This window comes from Leuresthes tenuis, unplaced genomic scaffold (assembly GCF_036924035.1).
Source record: "Leuresthes tenuis unplaced genomic scaffold, fLeuTen1.0.hap1 SCAF_2, whole genome shotgun sequence".
In the NCBI taxonomy this organism is placed as follows: domain Eukaryota; kingdom Metazoa; phylum Chordata; class Actinopteri; order Atheriniformes; family Atherinopsidae; genus Leuresthes; species Leuresthes tenuis.
The window spans coordinates 6,568,125-6,593,113 of record NW_027325356.1 but is presented as its reverse complement, the minus strand read 5'-3'; the positions used below and the strand labels follow the sequence as shown (position 1 = coordinate 6,593,113).

The 24,989-nt window shown below is 38.2% G+C and overlaps 2 protein-coding genes across 3 annotated transcripts in view; both read left to right on the top strand.

The window, feature by feature from the left end:
* Window positions 1-2,336, top strand: part of mapk8ip1b (mitogen-activated protein kinase 8 interacting protein 1b) — a 48,949-nt gene extending 46,613 nt beyond the window's left edge. For both annotated transcript variants that reach the window (XM_072379990.1, XM_072379991.1), the window contains exon 12: window positions 148-2,336. In XM_072379990.1, the coding sequence (XP_072236091.1) occupies window positions 148-220 (73 nt within the window). In that variant the 3' untranslated portion in view covers window positions 221-2,336. The remainder of the gene's footprint in view (window positions 1-147) is intronic.
* A 12,980-nt stretch (window positions 2,337-15,316) lies between these two features.
* On the top strand, window positions 15,317-22,998 carry LOC140302368 (N-acetyllactosaminide alpha-1,3-galactosyltransferase-like). The gene is made up of 5 exons (XM_072381196.1): window positions 15,317-15,390; window positions 16,684-16,767; window positions 16,906-16,998; window positions 21,972-22,109; window positions 22,300-22,998. The coding sequence occupies exons 1-5, from the start codon at window positions 15,386-15,388 to the stop codon at window positions 22,982-22,984; spliced, it is 1,005 nt and encodes a 334-aa protein (XP_072237297.1). The 5' UTR covers window positions 15,317-15,385; the 3' UTR covers window positions 22,985-22,998.
* The last annotated feature ends 1,991 nt before the right edge of the window (window positions 22,999-24,989 follow it).

Sequence of the window (24,989 nt, the reverse complement as noted above, 5' to 3'; positions counted from 1 at the left end):
CAGCAGTTGTTTTTACAGCCAAATATGGCATGTCGACTGTATTTCAAAGTTGGCTTTTGTTTAGGAGAAAAATGTGTGTAGTAGTACAAGTAACTTATACAACTAAGGTCGAAAAATGACTGCATTTTGTGCCTTTGTTTATTTCAGGAAAGCCTTCCAGTTGTACTACAAAGAGTTTGTGGAGTTCTCGTGCCCTACAGAGGACATCTATCTCGAATGACCCTGCCTTTAACCACAGCCCTGTAAAGTACACTGTATCATAACATAATGTTGCCTGAAGGACAGGCATATTTAAATTTAAAAGACAAAAACGTAACACATTTGGCAAACAAGCGAAGACAGTGTGGGGCCCTTTTGTGAAAGCTTTGTGCAGAAAGAAGGAAAATGAACCAAAGGAGGAGAGTTTTTGGAAGGAAAATGCAATATGCAATGTAGAAACGGTTGTACAAACGAGTACAAACGTGTCTGGAACCTTGGTAACTCTTATCTTGGCTTGTGTATTTATTTCCGGTTTTGCAACACTGAAGGCATACTTGATTGCTTTATCTGGTACTTTATCTGGTATCTGGTATCTGAGTGAAGGAAAACAACAGCAAAGGTTTGGGGAAATGAACAACTGTTGAGTTGACTTTGACTTTAGATACCTAGTCTGAGCATGAAGGAGATGTATATTTACAGAGATAACATCCTCACACTAAAGATGTATATACAAGTGAAATACACATCATTTTAGCACACCTGATTTAAAGGTGATATCCACATATTTGGACACTTTAAGACACAGCTTTGAATCCAGATAAAGATGTCTTTCTAATTTTGGGGTCTATTGTACTGTTTGACAGCAGTATGGGCTGTGCACAACGCAAAATGCAGGGTAGGAAAAACAAGAACAGCTTAGGTTTATGCTGCAATACACCCCTGTGAACTGACTGCCATTAATCTCAATTTTAGATGATTCATCAAGTAGATGCCAGCTGGCTAGTCTGAAACTATTTTAATAGTTGTTTATTTGATTAAGCCAATTTCAACATCCAGCGTCACACTTCCCATGCTACCAAGTATCACAGTTATTGTAGATGTAGAAACGTTGTGGTAGAATAAAAAGATTTAAAACTCCTGAAGTGCAATGTGCATCACTTGTCCATGCTAAAAACAAAAGTGTGGCTTATTCTTCTCAAACGTTTCAGCTGCTTCTGCTGGCACTGCAGTGCAATGTAGGCTAAGAAGCCCCCACCATGTGCCAAGTGTAATCCCAGACACACTTTGCTTCTATATTGTGTGGTCTAGCTAGATGTTAAATCAGTCACAAAGATGTTAAATGGGGGTGGGAAAACATCTGTTAGGCTGCGTAGTGGCAGAGGGTGAGGTCTGATGTACAGAATCTCCTTCACAAGCTGTTTTAGAGAATAACTCATCAGTTTTCACATCAGAAATATTAAATGCTTTCTTTGTAGCAGTGATAATTCAATGAGACTGATTCTTGGTATTGGAGACACTGGTGCTAACAAGAGAGCAAAGACAAAACTCTGGTGTCTTCAGATCTTCACTAGTAGTGCCTCTTTTTCATCAAATCGTTGTAACCTTCCTCAGTGAGTATCATCGCAAGATTTATAGGGATTGCCGTTGGGTTTGTGTTACATTTAATGAGTTTGAATGCAGATGAAGATGCAGGAATGTTTTTTGCTGTGATTTGCTCTTTATTCCACTACATTCTGTGTGCTGAGCTGTACTCATGCTGTTTAATTCAAGGCTACTGTTTTTAACTTAAAAAGAAAGTATGGAGATGGCACCAAGACAGTGAATGTGCACAACACACAGAGAATTATGCATTTCAGCATGGGTACAGCACAGTTGTTCTGCAGTGAAAAACTACCGACATCGTGTATCACTAACACAGATTTCTAACAGAATGATTTATCTGATGTATATTTACCAGAAGGTTAAATGTCTGTAAAAGAGAGATGAGCTGATGAAAGGAAATGTAATTTTCTATTTAGCCATCTCACCTGTTACAGTTCTCACATTTTGACCTTAAAACAGGAAACGTTCTTCTGCTGTTGTTAAAAAAAAAAAAGCCATTGTGTTTGCATCAAAAGATAAAAACATACTTTTATAGGAATTATCTCCTCAAGAGCCGGATATGCCGACAGGAGAAGATGTGCTACAGTGGGGGCTATACAAAGAGTGTACAGATATGCCATATATGAATAATAATTTAATATCTGTAATTATAGATATTACATTGTATTGATTCAGTGTGTAGTATGTGAAATTTCTCTTTGTTTTGAATTTTTTTAGTTGTGAACTATTCTTAATTTAAACATTTTTAATGCAGATTTACTGGTGTCCTGTCATTATTATGCTGGTGTCATTTGCACACATTCGTACACAAAAAACATCCAAAACACTGTAATGCCCCTACTGCCTGGATCAAACTCCAGTGATAATGTCGCCTGCTAACTTTCAAATTGACAGTTAATGTAGGAACAGGAATGGCCATCCACAAACTGTTTCCACAAAGTTGGGAGCATGAAATTATCCAAAATCTCTTGGTATGCTGAAGCATTCAGAGTTAATTTCACTGGAACTAAGGGGCCAAACCCAGACTTGAGGAAGGCTTCATTCATCCTGTCAGAGGATTTAAAGTAGACAAGGTGAAAGAAGGAGGATTACCGTTTGCAGGACAAAAAAAAACCTATGAGGAATTGTTTCCCCCATAGCACTGATATTGTCCTTGTGTGAGCTGATACACTCTTTGTTTCTTGTTCATATTCCATTATGACATTTACAACACTACAGGTTCCATTGCTAGAGTATTGTTTTTATTCCACAATGAGCATCACAAAAAATAGGTTTCCTTTCCCCTTCTTCACTTAATGCTGTGCCAGTATGTAACAGACTTAGCACTTAAATAGGCTCATACTCAATAAAAACAAGTGCACATGTGTTAAAGCCAAGATTACTCAGTGACTGAGGTAGGAGGATTGTGATGCCGTTGTCCCCAAAAAGATCAAACTTATCTCTGATAAGAAAAGTGATGTGGGGAAGATGCCAGTTGAAAAAGCTTTTAAAAAAAGGTTCTTGAGACAGACTCTAATGTTCCAGACCAGCACCTGCCAACTTTTCTGCTGTTATCGAAGCTCTAACACTTGTTGGGTGACTGTACACAGCTTAGTGAATCCAGCATAGGCTTTATGACTAAGTGTGGTGTTACGTCTTCCAAAAGTAAGAGAAGAAGGTATTGTTTTAGGGTGGTTATCTAAAAATGATCAATTTAATGAATATGGAATAAAAAGAATACTATAAATTAATGTGATCAATGACTTAGTCCAGTTACCAAGATGTTAAAATATAGCAGTGTTGCTCAAAACATTCTACATTTTTTCATTTGATACTTAAGAGTTGCTGTTTTTCAATTGGCTGCAGTCTTGTTCGCAGAAAACATTTAAAGAATCCAAAAGAGTGTATTTGGTATATATTTTTTGTTTGTTTATTGTTCAACATGTTTTTGGCTGGTGGACCTTTCTCCACATTGGAGGAAATGGCTTGATTCTACTTCATCACACTCTGTTTTTGTAAGAATGCATCTCTGATGTAAGGCTGATAAGGAGTTTTGGCTTCCGGTGGCAAATGAGTAGGGAGAAGGCTTTCACCAGTAGCATTCGCTTGTGTCGGGTGGTCACGTGTTTGAAACCTCGCACCGGCGGAGAAAACGCGGAGCTGTTTGTTTTTTATTCTACGGTAACGCGTCTCATACGTGACGGTGTGTCCCCGACGAGTGTGTCTATAGGAGGTGATATCGATGTCAAACCAACCATAGAGATACGCAGCAACGTGTGTTATTATTTTGATTAAAGCTTAATATGGGTTCATGCGTTGTTACGTACAGATTGTATTTCACACGTGACGTGAAGCTGACACCCCACCCACGTAAAAAAATCCAGCAAATAGACTGAATGGTGAGTGCTCCGTTTGTACAGGTTTGTGCCGTTAAAATGGTCGTTTGTGCTGCTTTCGTTTCTGAGATATGAATTATTTTTTAGGTCATCCTAAGGTCACCATATCCCATCTTGCTTCAAAACAAACCAAAGTGGTCTACTTTTTTAGTGCTTCGTTTGTGCAGGTTTGCGCCGTTGAAACACGTTTGTGCTGCTTTCTTTTCGGAGATATACAATTTGCTTTCAGGCCATCACTGACGAGCTAAATTGATGACGTCTACGGTCTGCGCTACGGTCACAAAGCAAGAAGTTATTAATTTCGTATTTTTCTTTTAAGTTAAATTCTGTTATCCACTGTTGTAAAATGTGTGCCTTCTTATATTGTTTTTCACTTTATTTCTTAATAAAGATTATGGAAAAGATTTTTTTCTCATTTAAAGAAATGTGCTTTAGATGGCAATGTCAGCTAAGTCACTAATCATTTTACAACGTCATCAGGATTGGCTCCACCCATGCACTACCCCCACCACAGTGACGGTTGAGCAGGAGTAATAAACAGTAGTACTCTATTATATCCTTAGCATTTTTCCAACCCTTTGTGAAATTTGAGGTAAGCAAACTAATAATGCTGAGGTTTTAGATAAAATACTGACTCAGCCCCAGATTAGCAGAGCCATTAGCATGGTTGTATCCCTTACATATATATTGTCATGTCACATTTTGAGTTTTGTTTTTCCTCTTGTCTTGTTTTCAGGTTTTAGGTTTATTTATTGTCATGTTTTTTCCCCTGTCACATTAGGTCAGTGTTTCTCAATTTCGGTCCTCATGACCCACTGCCCTGCATGTTTTCGATGTTTCCCTCCTCCACCACACCTGATTCAAATGATCAGTTCGTCATCAAGCTCTGCAGTGGCCTGATAAGGAGCCATTCATTTGAATTTGCCTTTTGTTCTCGTTTTGAAAATAAATCTAGTTTTGCTTTTTGAATTCTGCATCTGGATCCTCCCTCCACACCACGCGATGACATATATTTCTGTAAATGCACAACTTCTATTTGAAGTCCAGACTTTTTAGACATGTTGAAACAAAGATTCTGCAAGTCTTCTTCTTGCAGCTTTTACATTTATATTCAGTCATGGATGATTAGGCACGTCAGCAGACCCCATAGGGCTAAGACATATTTTTAAAGTTGAACAGGTTCTTCAACTGGAAATTCACAATACAAGTAGTAATAATGAAATACTGAAAAAAAACATTTAAAAAAAATAGTATAATTAAAATCCAGCATAAATGGGACACAGATTAAGGAGAGAAGACTAATTTAAACAGAAGTTTTGAGTTGTGATAGACACTGCTGGTATATGCTGGATAAAAAAAAACTGTATCAAATTGTATCTAATAATATATATACAATTAGACTCTCATCGGCCAGGAGTGTGTTGCAGCTATTCAGGTGCACAAACTTAACGCACCTCTTCAGCGGTCCCAGCAGTTCCCAATGAACTGAGTATCTGCGGAGGCGTGGTTAACTTACAAATGTTTGTCATTAATTCTGTGTCTTGTGAGAAAGCAAAGTAACAGAAACAGAACTCTTTCTCTGGTGTGGAGAGGGAATGTCTTTAGGTGAGGAGATGTGGAGTTGTAAGGAGTGTAATGTATCTCTATCCGGTAGATTTGAGCTACTAAAACATATTACACTACAGCACCGTCGTAGGCAACGCTACCCATGCCCACACACAAAGTGCCCATACTTTTAAGACATGGAATGCTCATCGCATTAATTTTAGTAGAGTCCAGTTTTACCAGTTTGACAGAAACAATTTTTGTGTTGTTGCTTGTGTAAAACATTGTTGTACTGTCATTCCATTTGTGTTACTACCAGTGCATTGTTAGTCATAGACTAATTTGGAAAATACAATTTTATGGCAATATCTACCGTTTGTCTTATGTTTCTTTCTACCCTTGACACCAAGCAGCCTGTGTAGACCTTGTTGAAACTTACAGTAAATATTCACTGCAAACCTTAAAGTGCTGACACTGAAATTGTATTCTTTGAATGACCTTAATTAAATCACGGAAAGTATTTCCATGTGATTAAAAGGCTTTTTTCAGCAATAAGCAATTCTGTTGGGCCAACTTGTTTTATTTGGGTTGGATCAACTTAATATACTGATGTAATTTTACTACTGTCAAATTAGTGGGTCCAATACTATTATATTTAGTCCCAGCCCCAGGAAACAAGTTAAATCAACCCTAATAAATTAATTGACCCAACACATTTAAATTGAGTTGGACCCAAACCTAGTAAATGAGTTCAATCAACCCTTATAATTGAAGTTGAACCCATGCAAGTGCATCGAGTTGGACTAACAAAATTGATTAATGCTGAAAGAAAGCCATTTAATCATGTCAAAATACTTTCCATGATTTTTTTAAGTTCATTCAAAGAGCTATTTTTTTTGAGTGTACCTACCTCAATGTTTTTTGTTTACTACTTATTTTATCTTATTATTCTTATTTTATTTGACATTGAATGTCTTGTATTGTATGTCTGCTCTACGTGCTTCCTCAAGTACCCCCCAGGGATAAATAGTTAATTAGGTAGATGGAGAACAACTGTTCAATCTTTGTTCCGCAAATAAGTTTGATATTAACCTGTGGTTATGTATTATAGTGGCATCCACTTTAAGCTTTCATAAACATAAAAAAAAGGAAAAAAAAGGCTTAAAATAGGGCCCTTTCCCCTCAGATAAAGGCCAAACTGAAGAGAATCATTACTTGTAGTTAAACTGATGCAATGCAGTTTAGTCAGAAGTGTCTGATAAAGAAGGGTGTGTTTATTGATGTGTTACTCAACTGCATGTACTGCTCTGATGTTTGGTCACAATTGAAAAAGTCATAATTAACCTGGAGTTTGGTCTTTGTCACTTTTGTACTTCCGTGCTTTTCTAACAGTTGATCATTTACCAGTGAGACATTCTTCCATGGGATTTTTTTTGCTCAGTGAAGGTAACTTCAATCCCCATGTGAACAATGACATTACAAACATCCAAAGATCTAGAATTACAACATTGCAAGATCATTGACAGGTGGAAGAGCTGAGAACTGCAGGGATGGTCATATTTAAATGAAATAATCATAAAGGGCAGGGCCAGTCATCATAACCTTGAAAATATGTTGGTCTTTGAAATTAGGTATAAAATATTCCTAGAAAAGCCCAAATCACAATCATCTTTGGGTTTATCAATATGAATATTATAGGAGCCATATATTGTTTTGCTCATCATTATTTGGGGTTTGTTTGTTTGTTTGTTTATTAAGATCCCCATTAGCTTTTTGCCAAGCAAAAGCTATTCTTCCTGGGGTCTTTTCAAACCCATTTGTGACAAATACAAACCATTTACAAATAATACATACTTATTACATGGCACCAAAAATAAATAAGAAAACATATACTTTCCAATTTTGGTTATTATTCTCCTAATATGCATATCCCATGATAGTGTGTGATCTATGATAATTCCTAATGATTTTACCAGGTTTGATTTGTTTGGTCTGGTTGCCACAGTGACATGTGGGGTTTGAATTGAGTCACAAATGGGAATAGATGACAGCCGTAGGTTATAATAGGGGCTGAATCACCTGCACTATGGCAGACGAGAGGCGAGTTGGGTAGCCGTAATTTTTGTTGACCATTTTTTGTTTAGTTTGATTGCTGTGATACATACGCAAACAGTGTACACGTTCTTCCATCTTATGTGCGCGTGTAATTGGAAAGCCACCAGTAACTTTTGTGTGTTTCTTATTAAATACGTTGATATCTGTGCTTCTATGAGCATCAGTGCATCATACAAATATACAGGACCTATTATCAGCCTCTCAGCATCAACAAAAAGGACGGCTCGCAGCGCAAAGGAATCAGTGAGATGACCAGTGAGTGCAGACGGCAAATAAGACAAAGCACCACCATACATCTGTCATGGAGGACAGGTAAGCTTACCTGTGCATGTATTACGGAAGCTTATTGCTGCCACACTACGAAAAAAAAATAGGCTCAGTATCACGTAATTGTGTGAAAAGTTTATCATCATAATATCTTTTTCACGTTTTAACAATAAATTTATCACGTCATAACATGAAATGATTGCGTTATTTCAAGATATGACATTTTCACTGATATCATAACGTTTTTCTAAAAAAGATACGATCTTTTCACATTATAACGTGAAAATGTATCAAAATAATGCAAGAGTATGATTTTAAGATGCGGCCTATTTTCATGCTTCTCCCAGTAAACTTGGCGCCGCATGACCCGTCGTCATGTTCGCTACCAGAACAGGGACGTCCCTGTCTATCTTCAAGAAACTCTTGAAAACCCAGCTCTTCAGAGAGCATCTCCTATCCCAGCACTTACCTTGTACTTACCTACCCCCTCTATCTCTGCACTTTATCTTTCTGCACTTCCTTCTATGCCTGCAGCCTATCTCTACTCTGTCACCTCTGACAGAGTCGGACGAGTGGGTTCCTTCTATGTAGTTTATTGGTAACTTTTTATATAGCTTGTTATATCTTCATTTGTAAGTCGCTTTGGATAAAAGCGTCTGATAAATACATAAACATAAACATGTCTCAAAATGCGGATGCTCAACTGTCCATATATCTTCGAGGTTGTGGTCAGAAGACTGTCTCCTTCGCATGAAGCAAGATCATGTAAGTGTAATTGCTGTGTAAAAGTGACATTTTTACAGTCCATCTAATTCAAATGTTATGTATTGTTGGCTTACAGTGGCTAAATTAGCTAGCCAGTAAGCCTGGTAAGCAGCTCCTAGACCAGGGATGTCAAACTCCGGTCCTCGAGGGCCGCTGTCCTGCGGGTTTTAGATGTTTCCCTGCTCCAACACACCTGATTCAGATCGATGCCTCATTAGCAGGCTTGTGCAGAACTTAACAATCTTTTGAAGGGATCCATTTCATCTGACCAGAGTTTGACATCCCTGTCCTAGATTATATAACTGTAGAAGCAGCTACTTGCTGAGTACGAGGGAGAAAAGCATAAAACTTGCTATGGGTTAGGCAGGGAACTGCAATGTCTGCAACACTGTAATAGAAAATGTATAAAATCATCTGGCTGCAACTGATTGAATGGCTCATGCTGTGATGAGGAGCCTGGGGAAACAGATTAATATAGGGTGATACTGTCTTGGCAATCATGTATTGTTAACTGTTCACAGACTGCCATTGTATGGTGTATTCCTGTGACCCTTGAGGCAGTCTGATAGAACCATATGAAAACCATATGGGCAGCCTGGTCTGTCTGTGAACAGGTAACAATACATGATTGCCAAGACAGTATCCCCCTATATTAATCTGTTTCTGACACTATACTGCATTCACAGGGCCCCAGGCTCCTCATCACAGCATGAGCCATTCAATCAGTTGCAGCCAGATGTAAACCCTAACAGAATGCCCTGTCTCTTACTTATCTGTTTCACCCCCACCATTGCTCTCGATATGCATTCATAGGGCCTCAGGCTTCTCATTCACTCCTCATTCAGTCTGTTATAGCCAGATGTAAACTTTATGGGCAGTCTGGTCTATTAATGAACAGGTAACAATGAATTCTCTGTAGATCAGCCCTTAATACCAAATGCATCATGGGTGCAAACTAAGAGGGAAACCTTTTTGTGTAATTTAAACCTACCCCTATTTGCTATAAATACCCTCCCTTCAGTGTCACAGTATGGTGCATTCTTGTGACCCCTCACGGTATGAGTTGGTCAGTCTGATATAACCAAATGTAAACCTAACCCTTTCTCTTATTTAAACATTCAACAAATATATTTCTCACAACCTCCTGACCTTAGCTGTAATCAATCTTAACCCTACCCATAAACTCCCCCTTCCTTAGATGTCAAAGGCCACATGACCAGATGTGACCAACCAGATCTATGTCAAAGCTCACATGACCAGATGTCAACAACCGGGTGTAGATCAAAGGTCACCTGTCAAAAATAGTTTGATCGATCATATGAGGTCAAAGGTCACCTGTCAAATTAGTTTGATCGAAGGATGTCTTTACTTTCTCTGCCATGCTTCATTGAGATGCCTCACATACCATCTATTATACTGCAGCTGTCGCTTTTCCTGTCATGATCTTAAGGTCAAATGATAACCTTCAACTATTTACCATTTATCAGAGAGCTTCTGTAAATCCGGCAGCAGCTTCCTGTCTGAGTGGTCAAGTCGGCACCCTCACGAAGGCCTCCAATAACACATGTGCTACACGGGCAAGTGTGTGAGCAGTTACATTATAGACTTATAATTGACTTTTTAGCTTTGTACCGATCCATCCATCAATATTCAGTCAAATGCTGGGTCAATTTGCTATAACCAATTAACCTTACTTGCATGATTATTTGGACAGTGGGAGGAAACTGAAGTGCTTGAACAATCTGCTGTGAGACCACATGAAGCCCTATTATAATTGTGTGTGCAAATTGAGACGATCAAACTAAGCAGTAAGTAAGTAGACTGTAAATTATTTGATTAAAAGACAGGAAGTTGCAGGTCAATTTGAAGATCTGCTAATGTTTTGTGTTTTAGTAGGATCCAACAGAAGACTGAGGGGGGCAGATAAGTAAAAATGGTAAGTGATTTATTCATAATAAGGTACAATATATCCAGAAGATGAAGCCAGATGAAGGTTTCCCTTGGTGACTGGCTTAGTTGTCTGATAGAGGAGATGAATATTGAATATTATGAATATTATGTGGAGGTGGCTTCCCGGTTCGCCATTACCAAAAACCGCCACTGGATGTGATGATTAATGACTGTTTTGGTTTCAATATATTGCCAAAAGTATTAGCTCATTTACTGGCACAGATGGGATTTTTGAACTGGGGGAACAATGTCAATGTTTGGGCGACGTTTGCTGCCTTAAGACGGGATGGGGGGACGGATCAGGGTCACTATGAATCTTGGGGGGGACATGTCCAGTGCCATGTGCGCCCATGCTTTACGCATATGAACTTAAGTGACATAATATGACCCCACAGGTGTGTGTTTATGGGAATTTTTGATCATTCGGCCATGGAAACCCATTCCATGATGCTCTCTACGCACTGTTCTTGAGCTAATCTGAAGGTCACATGAATTTTGGAGCTCTGTAGTGACTGACTCTGCAGAAAGTTGGCGACCACATGCACACTATGCGCCCGCTGACCCCGCTCTGTCATTTTACGTGACTGAGTTGCTGTCGTTCCCAATCGCTTCACCTTTGTTATAATACCACTTACAGTTGACTGTGGAATATTTTGTAGCGAGGAAATTTCATGACTTTACTTGTTGCAGAGGTGGCATACCATCACAGTACCACGCTGGAATTCAGCTCCTGAGAGCGACCCATTCTTTCACAAATGTTTGTAGGAGCAGTCTGCATGCTGAGGTGCTGCAATTTATACACCTTTGGCCGTGGAATTGATTGGAACACCTGAATTTAATTATTTGGATGGGTGACTGAATATTTTTGGCAATATAGTGTCGTACCAGGGCCCAAAAAATACTGAGGTCATCAGTCATAACTTCTAGGCGGATTCGGGGGCATGCTCCCCCGGAAATTTTTTTAATTTCGTTATTTAAATCTGGCCGTTTTCAGAGTCTTAAGGAGCAAAAACAACATCATAATGACTTTTAGGCTTATTTGTTTTGTTTGTTATCAGAGAACATCACCCTCATCCTAAATGATTTGCAAATGACTTACATTGTAAAACTGGAGAATGAATTTCATCAAGTCATGGATTAGGAATAAAAAGGAATGAACTGTCCCGGGACAGAGGGATAATATATACAAATGCTTCATATTTCCTTCAGTATTTAAAATAGATACCCCATTAGGCACTATCATCATATTGATGTTAGTGCCTTGGTTAGGAAAACCAGATTTTGAACACATTTCTGTTGTAATCTTACACAACACTTCAATTATCATGCATTATACATCTGACTTTTAAAACGCATACAGCTCTGGCATATAGTCTCCTCCTTTTATAGTGCCTGCTCTCCCTCTATCTGTCTCTTCACTGGTCCTCTTCTTGCTGCTTGGCCCAAAGATGAGCTTGGTTTGGCTCAGCCTTTTCCTCCCTATCCTGTTTTCCCTTTAGTGAAGAATATAAACACAGTCAGATACTAAACTGATAGAAATTAAAACAATACGCCATTTCAACATCATGTTTTCAGATGTGTCAGAAATCTTTAAAAAAAAATTTTAGGGCGGTGCAGAGCTTTTGAAATGGTAAAAATTTAGCATTCTGAGGCTTTTTGAAGGACCATTATGGTGACTCATGAAGTAAGGCAAGTTACCACAGAAAATGATTTATTATCATTATTATTATTATTATTATGAAAATGAACCGGGTGTTTTATTTTGTTTCCTTGCACGACTTCCTGTCCCGCACGATCTGCTCTGTGCCACTGTGCCATGTTGCTGTGTTGTGCTCCGGCATCCGGTAGAAATATATAACAGGTTCAGCATCCAACATTGAGAAATCAACACAGAATAAACGTTTAATTTTCAATAGAAGACAACGTCGCTGAAATTTCAATCGCAAAAGGAATGTTGACTCAACCGGTGGAAATTGATTGACGACCGGTACTGACAGAGTTAACTTAAATTAAACATGTTTCCTTGCTATCTAAGTAGTACACTGAGCTGCAATAAAAACATTTCCACATGAAAATGCATTTTTTTCTCACAGTCATCTACCACTTAAACTGCTACACACACACACACACACACACAGTAATATGCTCATAAACTCCATTATGTAAATACAGAAACTAGGCCTATGTAATGGGTATATGGGTAAATCAGGTGGTCAACAGGAAATTAACCTAATTTGAGCCCTTCTGAACAGGGTTAACCACCTTGACTGTAAAAATTGTATTTACATAGTGTTAGAAAAATGTGGATATAATGGTCATTTTGTGCGTATTTTTCCTATATCAGTGACTTTATTTTTTGAACTGGCATTCAAAATTTTGAATTTTTAAAAAAATATTTAGTAGTGTTGATTAGAACTGAGGTTGATTAGTAGATTTATACAAAGAAATTGAGAAAAATATTTATCTGATAAATTTTTATAGCAGTCAAAGTGAAAACAGCCACTAACGAAGTGAAAGGGTAGTAAATTTGTCTCCTGTGTATTATTGACCTAGCGAAAATTTTTGTTCCTTACCAAAAATCATGCCATTTGCTGCAATACTGTGAAAGTTATGTCAAATTAAGAGGGAAAATTACCCCTAGTGCACGTTTTTGTCACCAATACTCTAGAAGGGTTAAGCAAAAAAAATAATTAAAAATACCGAGGACACGACCTCGGTGTCCTCAATGGTAGTTACGGACTTGTCAGCAATATCTGGTTCAGATTAGTCTCATTTAAATTGGACTGGAGGACGGTTGGATGGGTCGCGCGTGTTTTGGTCACATGTCCTTTTTATGAGCAATAAAGAGCAATGGAGCAGATGGGTCCAACGGACACAGGGTATGATATGGCAAAAAGTCTAAAGTCAAACATAGCGTGTCGCAGTTCCTTAACATTCTTTGTCAGAGGCAGAACCTAATTTAGTTAATCGTTTTGCTATGTGAAGTAGAAATTGACTAAGACGTGATCCTACCGTAAAACGTGATCTTGAAGGTTATATGCAGCGTACCTGCGTACAATAAACGACTTTAGTGCTATCAGTATCCTTTCAATAGTTGGTTCTAAACATTTAATCAAAATGTAAGGCAGCGACATGCCAATTTTTATGAATTTATGCTTTTTTAACCATCTATCAAAGGATGTTTACATAATCTCTAAAAGCGAAGTGTTCCGTCTGTTGTATTTCACTTAGCGCTATATAATATCCTATCATTATACCTTTTCATTTGAGTATTCTATGAGCTCCGAAGAGACAGTCCCTTAAAAAAGTTAGACGATGGAGGTATAAAATTAAGGGGTTTGAATAAATAAAACATTTGATTTCATTTGGCCAAAATTCTTAATAATAATTATTTTGACATAATATATATGTATATACATATTCTTTACACGGTTACTCACCCATAATCACTAGCATTTGTGCTATTCGTGTAACAAAGCACGGAAACCATAAATGTGATAAGTCGAGTGTAGGCAGACTTTATTTTAATAAATGTGCAACTGAAACTTACTTACTTACTTGTCAAGTGAGAGCTCACAGCGGTAGCCCCTCCCAGAAGTATAAGCGTTTTTTGGGAAGTTGAATTTGCTTTGAGCTTTCCAGAAGGGACAAGGCGTTCTCCTTAAAGGCATTTCTCCCGTTAATGTTTGACTTTGCTGGGGGCGAGAAAACCCCAAAGGTGAGGTATCAATAACTCTTCTACCAGAAAAAAAATTAAGCTTATTTTAACTGGTTTTTTTTTTTCGTTATTTGGTTTTATATATATATATATATATATAAAACGTTCGTATTTTGTTGAAAATATGTTGCAAAAGATATAATTGTCTGGCTTTAGAGATTGATTTTTCAAAGACAGACAGAATAACTATGTTTGCTCTTAAACTGTTTTGTAACTAGTGCGGAACTGTTCAGCTGGCACAAAGGATTACCTGCCTATGCAACAATAATAATAATGATAATGATAAAGATAGCGCTTGCTATCGATTGTTAAATTTGCTGCGTTATAGATATTTCATGAATTTCATTATGAAATATATAATTAATTTAAAACTAGTGTAGATTATCGGAACTGTAATGTAAGAAGGAAGACTCAGATGCTCGCACAATGTCCGTTTGCATGTGGAAGAGACGAACACAGTAAAAACTGATATGAAAGCCACGGCCAGTGTATTTGTGTAAAATCGGGTACAAAAACTGGTATAAATCCCAACCAACGGCGATACTCTGAGAATAGATTATTTATTGCCAGAAACATTTTATTCTGTTTTATAGAGAGCAAGAAACTGCGACTATGATGGCGATTGTTGCGCCTGTCTCCATTTTGTAATTTTGCCGTCAACACGCACAGAGTTGTTTATTTCCAGTCCTGTCGACTTTTTTTAGGGATTGTAACACATTTTTGAATGTTTTTGAATGTTGAAAATTTGACCACATCTTTTTTCTGCTTATTATGAGAGTTGTAGTTTAATTTGTAATAGTACAGTTACCAGCCTACTCTTGACCATAAAGTCTACACAGTGGCAAGCAGTAGTTTTTTTTTGGTTGTGCTCATTACTTATTATTGCATAAATGGAATTTCATCATCTGTCATCTACCACACATTTCAATGACTGGAGTGGTTGACGCAGTAAAGAAAGACTTGAAAATGAACGTTGTTTCCTTAAAGGTGCAGTGTGTCCACAGCCACTCTGAGCCTTCACCTTTTGAGATTTTGATTTGGAAAACTGAAAACTCGTTGTCTCTCAGCCATGAGGTATTTGACCATTTTTTTTTCCAAAAGTGTGTGGCTTAACAGTGAATAAGGGGAAGGCGCAAGATGATCACATTATGGGGGACTAAGACTAATCCGAAAAAAAAAAAAGAATTATATATATGTTTGTATGATGGTGGATGTAACTGAAACTACATTTAAAATTGTTTATGGAAACATAATCATACAGAATGTGAAGTACATTATTTTTTCTGCTTTAATCTTAAACTGTATTCATTTAAGCCTGTGTTTGCATTGCTATTTATTTATTGTGCCACTCAGTTTTCAATTGAATTCAATTATATTTATGTTTTACTTTCTTTATGTGGTACTCCTGTATTTCATTTATGGATTACATTCCTTTACATCATACTGATACTTATTCCCTCCAAAATATTAATTTCTTTATCTTATTTGCATATTCAATTCCTAGTTATTTCCATTAATTTCTTTGTTCTCTACTTACATTTCCTTGTCTCTATTTATACATCCCTGTATGCATTTCTGCTTCATTATGCAAATGAAGGGGCGGTGACGCTGACGTCTTCACACATGCAAAGCTTTGTGATTTAATCTGTCACAGATGTGAAGTTGTTATGTTCATAATATCATTTAACCTACATGGACCCGTAGTGACACGAACAAAGGTGTTACAAATTATTTAAACAAAAAAAGTGGATAATGTAACACTATCTTTGACACAGGGTGATGATACTTGAAAAAAAGAATTCAGAAATGTGATCCATTTGGTCTGTTTAACATTCCCTGTGATTACTTCTTCCAAAGCCTTTGATATTACAATGTGTGGTAACTGTCAGTATTGCCAAACCACATTTTTCTGCAACATACTCAGAGACAAACAACAGACTTACAAGGTAGAAACAATACCAGATTTGTTCTCACAGTAAACACGTTTTGCAGTAGATTGAAATAGTAGATACATATCTAAAAAAAAATGGCAAAAATAATATGTGACAGGGGACAAGATTGGTCTAATTTGTTTGTCTTCTATTCAAAACTGAGATGGCTGTGGACTTATCCTTTATTACATGGCTGTAAAGTTTTAATGTAATCTCACCAACAAAATGTGAGAAACTTACAAGTTGAGGGCACTAAAGACTTCAGACAAAGTTAATTTGCTATCATTCAGTAAAGTCTGTCTCCAAGATACAGATCGATTATGCTTCTCCATCATAAACATCATACATTCTCAGTCATCTAAGTTATAAACTAAATGAGTCATTCATAAAACTATGTGTGTGAAATTATTTTTGCTTCACTTTGGCTTCTCTCCAGTGGATGTAATAATGCGACAAGACATGCTGGAATCATCAGTTGCATTGTGCTACTCCTCATAGGTTTCACTGCTTTGTATGTAAGGTGAGTACCAGGTATTTCATTTTCTGTTTTGGAGTTCATTAGTAGCATAAAAGCCAATTTTAGTTACGCAAGAACATATCTCAAATCTTTCTATTCCCTTTCCATGGTGGTGATTTGTTTTTTCTTCTTCCATTTAAGGCAATTAAAGAACATTTCCAATGCAGAGAGTGTGCTGGTGACCACTGAAGCAACAAGATCGGTTGTTAGCTTGGATGACATGCTTGACTTTGGGTAAAATAACGGTCTTTTAATTCTGACTTACCTCTGCAGTAAACTAAATCTGCACTGTTAGGAGAGTGAGATAGATGAATAAATTGGCAATTAATTTGTCTGCAGAAAATCTCAGAGGGACACATGTAAAAAAACATCCTTGCAGAGACAGATATTGTTCTCAGTGTTTGCTTACTGCTCGTAGGCTTCCATTGTAGTTAATTCCGAAAGACACTATTATATTGGCAATATTTGCTTACGCCCTGAAGTCTTCCTCTGCATGAAATCACATGTTGCAGTGAGGGCTTCACAAACAAGAATAGTCAGAGTAGTTTAAAGTTGTCATTGTTGTTGCTCTGGTTTGTGGACCCACTGCAAAATAGCAAGAGGCACGCATGAGGTTGTGTTTTCCTTTTTCATCCCTCCTTTTCTTCTGTCTTCCCGGAATGAGTGAAGAAATTGAATAAACAGATGCTACACAGGCTCTTGGGATGCTTGTGTTGTCAGGTGATGACATTTTCATAAAGTTCATATACACAAAAAATAAGTCTAATCCCTGATAAGTGCTAACCAGTTATTTTTTATTCTTGAACCTAGTCTAGTGTATGAATATGTTGAAATTAAACCTAAATCTGTTAACTTTGAATTAAACACTTTTTTTGGTGTCTAAACCTGACCAGGAAGCTATGTTCCCCAACCTTAAGTATTTGTCAGGCTAAACCCTAAAAGATCCCTCAATCTTTTAATTAATTAATTTTTTTATTTTGATTTTATTATCCATTTTGTATTTCATTTTTGTTATTAATTTTATTCACAGATGCATTTACAAACATTTTTTTTTATGTTTGTCAAGATTTCTTAAATGTTTCCTATTGCATTACTTTTTAATTATTTAACAACCTCATTTCTAAGTGAGGTAAATGTCAGGTAAGGTGTGGTTGGGAGCGTGGCATGGTGGAAGTAGGACCCGGATGCAGATATTTAAACTGAAAACTTGACATGGATGACAAGGACAAACCTGATAACATGAGTGACAATGGCATGGATGACGGGGAGGATCTGGCAAAGAAACATGGAAAACCTGGAAACTAAATAATGAGATGGGTGATTGGTGATGGAGTGCAGCTGAGGAAAGAAACACAGGTGATGTGGATGAACTTGATGGCAGGGCAAGAGAAACTAAGGAAAACATGGCCAAACTAAAGACTAAACCAGGAACTAAAAACATAACAAAACTAACAGATGTGACAGTAAATATCAGCCTTTTATCAGAAATTTAGAAACTGGGGTTACAGCTTACCTTTTATGGTTTCAGTAGCTTGCATGTTGTAACATTATTTACTTTTATTTATTTACTAAACTGTCACTTATTGATCATTCACAAAAAATATAGTCTTTCTCCCATCTATAAGGTCATGCAAAAGGGGAAAATCAGTCCTTCTCAATCTACACTTTAGTCCTGGTATTTGAGAGAGTTTGATTCATGTCAGAGTTATACTAGTATATAGTTATAATATAACTTAAAATAACTAGACATCACCTTTTATCATGTACATTGTCACAATATAACTGGTCTCCAAAATCGACTGTAACATGCTTAATTCTTAACTGATTTTCATGAAATTTAGTTTATTGTAAAAGTGAGAACTTTGATATTGTGCTGACCACTATTCGGACCACTATCTTAAATAGCCAGAGGGTCATCTGGACCCATCTGATTATTTATATCGGCCTCTGTGATATCTCCAAATATGTAGAATCTTTGATCACCTGGGGCCTCATGTACAAAGACTTGAGTGGATTTCCTACTGAAACACGGCGTACACTCAAACCCAAATGCCCTCCCACGCACAAACATATTCGATGTATGAATCTGTGCGTGCGCTTGAATCCAAGCACGTTTCCTGTGTACATCCCAATCAATGTGGAATTAACAGTTTCCCAACATCATCTCTAAGTGTCGCCAAAGAATCAACAGCTGTAGAAAAGTGCATACGTCAGCCCTGAAGTAGGCATGAGGCACAGCACATTTCCATGGTCATTTCGCTCTTGATACATCTGATCGTTGACGTGAAAAAGTGCGTAAGCCACTTTTTTGTGCATACGCACCCTTTGTACATGAAGCCCCTGCTTACTTCCTATATTTGTTATGATTCAGCTCTGCTATGGACATCAGAAGGTAACGTAAAAAATACCAGGATGTTAAAATGGACTTATGAGAGGTTTATTGTAAGTTAGTCAATACTTAAAAAATAAGTAAATCAACAGAAGACACAAGTGTATACACACAGCACACCAACGAGGGGTCATGAAAGAAAAAAAAACAAACTATGCAGGTACCCAGGCAAGCTGCACACATAAAGTGGAAAAAACAACTGCGCAGAATGATGGTTTGATAAAGGTTTTAATAATAATAATTATAATTATTTAATTCTCTTTAAGTGCCTTTCAGGTCACTTAAGGACACTGTATAATAAAAACAGAGACAAGAAGACACAATAAAGCAACAAATAAAATACAGTTGGGAAAACATGGGACAGTTCAATTACAGAGAGTATGTTTTCTTGAACAGATGTATTTTGAATTTTGATTTAAACAGAGGGAGAATATGAATAGAATATGGGGGGAAGGCCTCAGAGCTTTTGTGCCCTAGAAGCTCACATTTTGGAGCAAAAATTATTTTATGGTTGTTTGTTTTTTTAGTCCTGAGAGGACAGGCTGCATGATAAGGGAAAAAGATCCTGAGAACATTTATATTATCTTTTGTCTACTTTTTCAGATAGCAGAAAGAGGTACTATATAGTCTGTAAATGTTTAACTTTTTATGGTACAAGTCTTTTATAACATTTTACTGATATTTAGGACAGATGTGTTGGAAATGTGCTTTTCCAAGGATACGAAGATAAGAGGAAGGAGCAAGATATTATCTTGAAGTGGAACGTTAACAAGCTGGTTTTGACAAATACTGTCAAAGGACATTGAGTAGAGGGACGTAGAGGGCTGATATGCAGGATTACTAGGAAGGAGGCAAGGGTAACCTACAATGATTTGGCACTGAACAAAGGAAGGATAGATACTGAAAAGGATAAATACTGAGGGATGAAATAACAAGGATCAGGTGTGGCACTCTGCTAATTAAGACTCGGTGAGAAAGAAGAGCAGAAGTGAACTCATCAGAATACACAAGAGGGAAAACTGAGATATAAGATTAATTTAAATAACTAAATGAAAAATAACTAGAATACAACCCATATCATGACATAGAAACTAATAAACCAAAACACAGACCAAGACATACAGATATTACCACATGCAATTTCCACTTGCAAATTACCTGACAAAGCATTCCACGCATAGACAAAGGAGGTTTATCAGTTAAGGTGAAGAGTAAAGGTAAAGCACAGTGTCGACTGTGACATGCTTAGTTCTTAACTGATTTTCATGAAATTTTGTTTATTGTAAAAGTGAGAACTTTGATACTGTGCTGACCACTATTTGGGTTACAATTATTTCCTGTGGGTGTATCTAAAATTGCCATAGCGTCAGTGCGGGCCCATCCATCCATCCTTTTTCTATACCCGCTTAATCTGTCGGTCGGGTCGCGGGAAAACATGGGGCAGTGTAATTACAGACAGCATGTTTTCTTGAGCAGGTGGGTTTTGAGTCTTGATATAAACAGAGGGAGACAGTCAATATTACAAGTGTCTGGTGGGAGGGAATTCTGTAGTTGTGGAGCAGGGCGGCTGAATGCTCTCTTCCCCACGGTGCTAAGACGACTGGAGGGCACAGTGATGTGGATCAAGGAAGATGACCTGAGGGAAAGGGAGGAGGTGGCAGTGTGCAGGAGAGCTGACAGATATGGAGGGGCAAGGTTGTGGGTGGCTTTGAATGTGTTCAGGAGGATTTTGAATTCTATTCTTCTTCTAACCCTAACCAGGTAGTTTTGGTTCAGTTCTTTACCTTGGTACTTTTAGTGCCTAACAGCATTGCTTCAGACAATGTAGACAAACCAAAGATAGAGGTAATTTATCAAAACAAAGTGGTGAAAGAAGTGTTATTGTATTGTGGTGTCAAGTTTTGATTCTGCCTCTGAAAGGGCTGCACAGGTGCCATCCAACACGTCCATCTTCCTTATGACTATGTTGTGTGATCTGCTTGATTTTTGATAATCTTTACTAGAAATGGGTGGCAGACAGCTAGTCTGCAGGGCAGCCTTGAACTTGCTTGTATCTTTAGGATGTGCATGCTGTACATACACGAGATAGGCGAGAGCTATTTAAAACAAATATTCCATTTACAAAGGTTTTTCAGCTTTTTGCTCATCCTCTTTCAACTGAACTTTCATCAGTGGACATTGCAGGGCTTCCACATCCTGATTGAAGTCCACACATCTATAAAGGAAAGGCACACACCTGTCTATATAAGTTGTCAAAGGGTTTTATGTTCTGATGTTCATCAGAATGACAAACAAGCGATGAGATCAGGAGGATTGTGTATAAACCTGCAAAATGGTTATTAAAGTGTCTGAATTTAAAAATAAACACCCACCAATGGATTTCCAAGATCTGATTGCCTAGCCAAACTGACTAAATGAGTATAAAAAAAACTCAGACAGGTTGTCAACAAGGCAGTGCTGACTGTCGGTGTGCGATCCAGAGTTCCCTTTGGATTCAGTCAGTCAATCTTGAATTTGTGGTTTAGAAAGAGATAGAGGTTCATATGTAAAATTAAAAAGAATTTCAAGTGGAAACGATATAAAGATTAGAGTTTAACATGCACGTGTAAATATGAACCTTATAAGTTCCTTATTTCCTAAGTATTAAATGCAACCTTTCCTTCAAAATGAACAATCGTTTTTTTTTTTTAAGATCTGCAAGAGGTTGGTCGAGGAGAGCTTGAAGTTATCTACAGTGACAGAAAGTGTTTGTTAGGTCTGAAGATTTTAAGTTTTGAATCCTTTTTGATAATTACTATCTTTTTTTCCTGTATTTCAGATCCAGGCCAGCAGTTCAGACACGCACTTCCTGGAATGCTCCTATCATCTGGGAGGCAATGTTTGACCCCAATCGTTATGACAAAAAGCACAAAGAAGGAAATACAACCGTGGCCCTCACTGTGTTTGCTGTGGGCAGGTTTGTCTCCATAAATGTTGTGAATGGACTAGTATACTCTGAGCTTAGCTGCTTTTATCTGTTTTTCTTGAATTCAGATCAGTAAATCAAATAAATTTACAAACTTCTTGGAACTTAGCTTTACTGTCAGAATGATGTAAAGCACAGAAAATGAAATTCTCATCTAACATCTCGTTTTTCTCTAAATTAGATACCTGGATGCCTATCTCAATACTTTCCTAATCTCAGCAGAGAAACATTTTATGATGGGATTACCTGTGACATATTACGTGTTTACTGATTTACCAGACAAGGTAGCAAAAATTGAACCTGCTCCTCAGCGAGACATGAAAGTCATCCCAGTGGAGAAGTACAGCAGATGGCAGGACATCTCCATGATGCGAATGAAGATTATATCCGAATTAATAGAGACTGAGCTCCATGAAAGATTCCATTATGTCTTCTGCTTTGATGTCGATCAGGAATTCAAGGGGAGATTTGGCTCTGAGGCCCTTGGCGAGTCTGTGGCTCTGCTCCATGCCCACTATTACAAACTTCCAAAGCACAGGTTCACCTATGACAGAAACCCCAAATCCAAAGCTTACCTGAAGGAAGGAGATTACTACTACCATGCTGCCATCTTTGGAGGTTCATTGGAAAAGGTAAAGGCTTTGGCAGATTTCTGCTATCTGAACATCATGGAGGATAAATTGAATGACGTGGAGGCTCTGTGGCATGACGAGAGTCATCTAAACAAGTACTTTTGGCTTTATAAACCAAGCAAGCTACTCTCCCCTGAGTACTGCTGGGACCTGAGTATTGGTGACAGAAGTGACATAATCATTAATCGGCTGATATGGGCACCAAAACATTATGACACGCTTCGTACCCAGTAGACTGGCCAAAACAAAACCATGACATGACAAAACCATGACAAAACCAAGACACTAAGAGAAATGTGATTGTTTATTCTAAACTTGATTAAAAATCAAACTCAGGTAAATCATATCTTTACAAGTATTTGCTTACATCCATCTTAGAGGGAAAAAAAGTATTTCTAGTTATAGCTAAACAACCATGAAGTCAATGAAGATGGCGCCCTGTCCACGGCACATTGACACGCCTGCGAATACAGTTTTGTTTCCCTTTTTCCCCCTTGCATTTCTAGCATTAGGGCTGGGTTGATATCCATCCATTGTTTACAGTATATTGCACTAGAAGAAATGGCAAATGTTTCCATTCAATTTAAGCAAATTCACAAGTACTTAGTCAGTTGTTATGTATCAAATTAGACAAACCACACTCTTTATGGACAAATATGTTGCTTCAAATATTGCATAGATAGCTGTGAATTGTGCAACTGTTTGTGACCCCCTCAGCACTACTAATATACGAACTAATCTTTTTTATTTATCAAGTGCTTCACTTTGACCAAATATCTTCAAAAAGAAATGCAATTTAATGATATCTTATTGGTTCCCAAAGAAATTTTATTACAACAAATAAATGTTTGTTTTCCACCATCGTGGAACGACACATGAATTGTCTGGGCTGTCTTGAGCATTGTGTAGGCACTGCTAGACGACAATCCTTTGATGACCGGAGTGAGTAGATGGGAGCCGTTCCATTAAGCACTTTGTAGGCTAACATCAGTGCCTTGAATTTGATGCAGGCAGCTAAGGGTAGCCTTTAGGGTGATTGAGGACCAGACGAGCCACCGTGTTCTGGACCATCTGCAGAGGTTTTACAGCACAAGCTGGGAGACCAGTTAGGAGTGTGTTGCGGTAGTCAAGGCGGGAGATGACCATAGATTGGACCCGGAACTGGGTGGCGTGTTGGGTTAGGTTCGGCCTGATCTTTCTTATGTTTAACAATGCGAAGTGGCACGATCGAGCGACGGGGGTAACATGATCTTTAAAAGTCAGTTGGTCATCAATCATGACACCCACGTGTCTAGCTACCTTTGACGGAGCAAGTGATAGGGATTCAGTTTGGATGCAGATGCTGTGGTGTATGGTTGGTTTGGGTGGGAAGACAAGCAGTTCAGTTATTTTTTATAGAGGTTTAGTTGGAGGTGATGGGTTTTCATCCATGTCAATATGTCACTTTGATCACCGTATTCTCACTGCTGTTTAGACGTGAAGATTGTTGTCACACGGTGATGAAAATGGTTCATATCTCTTCTCATAACAATGTAGGGAATCCTGTTAAAGCTTGATACTTTCACCTGTTTATTATTTTTTTTTTACATGGGTCAGACTTACTAAGAGTTTTGAAGTGTGCTGCTGTTATAACACAAATAATTTTTAACTTTATCTTGGAGCTATTACTTTAGGTCTTTGTTGTGCATTGTATATCATCCATCATCTACCGCTTATCCGGGGGTCGGGTCGCGGGGGCAGCAGCTTTAACAGAGAAACCCACACGTCCCCGGCCACTTCCTCCAACTCTTCGGGGGGACCCCAGGGCGTTCCCAGGCCAGCCGAGAGACATAGTCTCTCCAACATGTCCTGGGTCTTCCCCGGGGTCTCCTCCCAGTGGGACGTGCCCGGAACACCTCCCCAGGGAGGCGTCCAGGGGTATCCTAACCAGATGCCCGAGCCACCTCATCTGACTCATCTCATTGCGAGGAGCAGTGGCTCTACTCCGAGCCCTTCCCGGATGACTGAGCTTCTCACCCTATCTCTAAGGGAGAGCCCAGACACCGTGCGGAGGAAACCCATTCCGGCCCTTTGTATTCGCGATCTCGTTCTTTCGGTCACTACCTACAAATCGTGACCATAGGTGAGGATGGGAATGTAGATTGACCAGTAAATAGAGAGCTTCGCCTTCTGGCTCAGCTCCTTCTTCACAACGACGGGTCGGTGCAGAGCCCGCAACACTGCAGACGCCGCACCGATC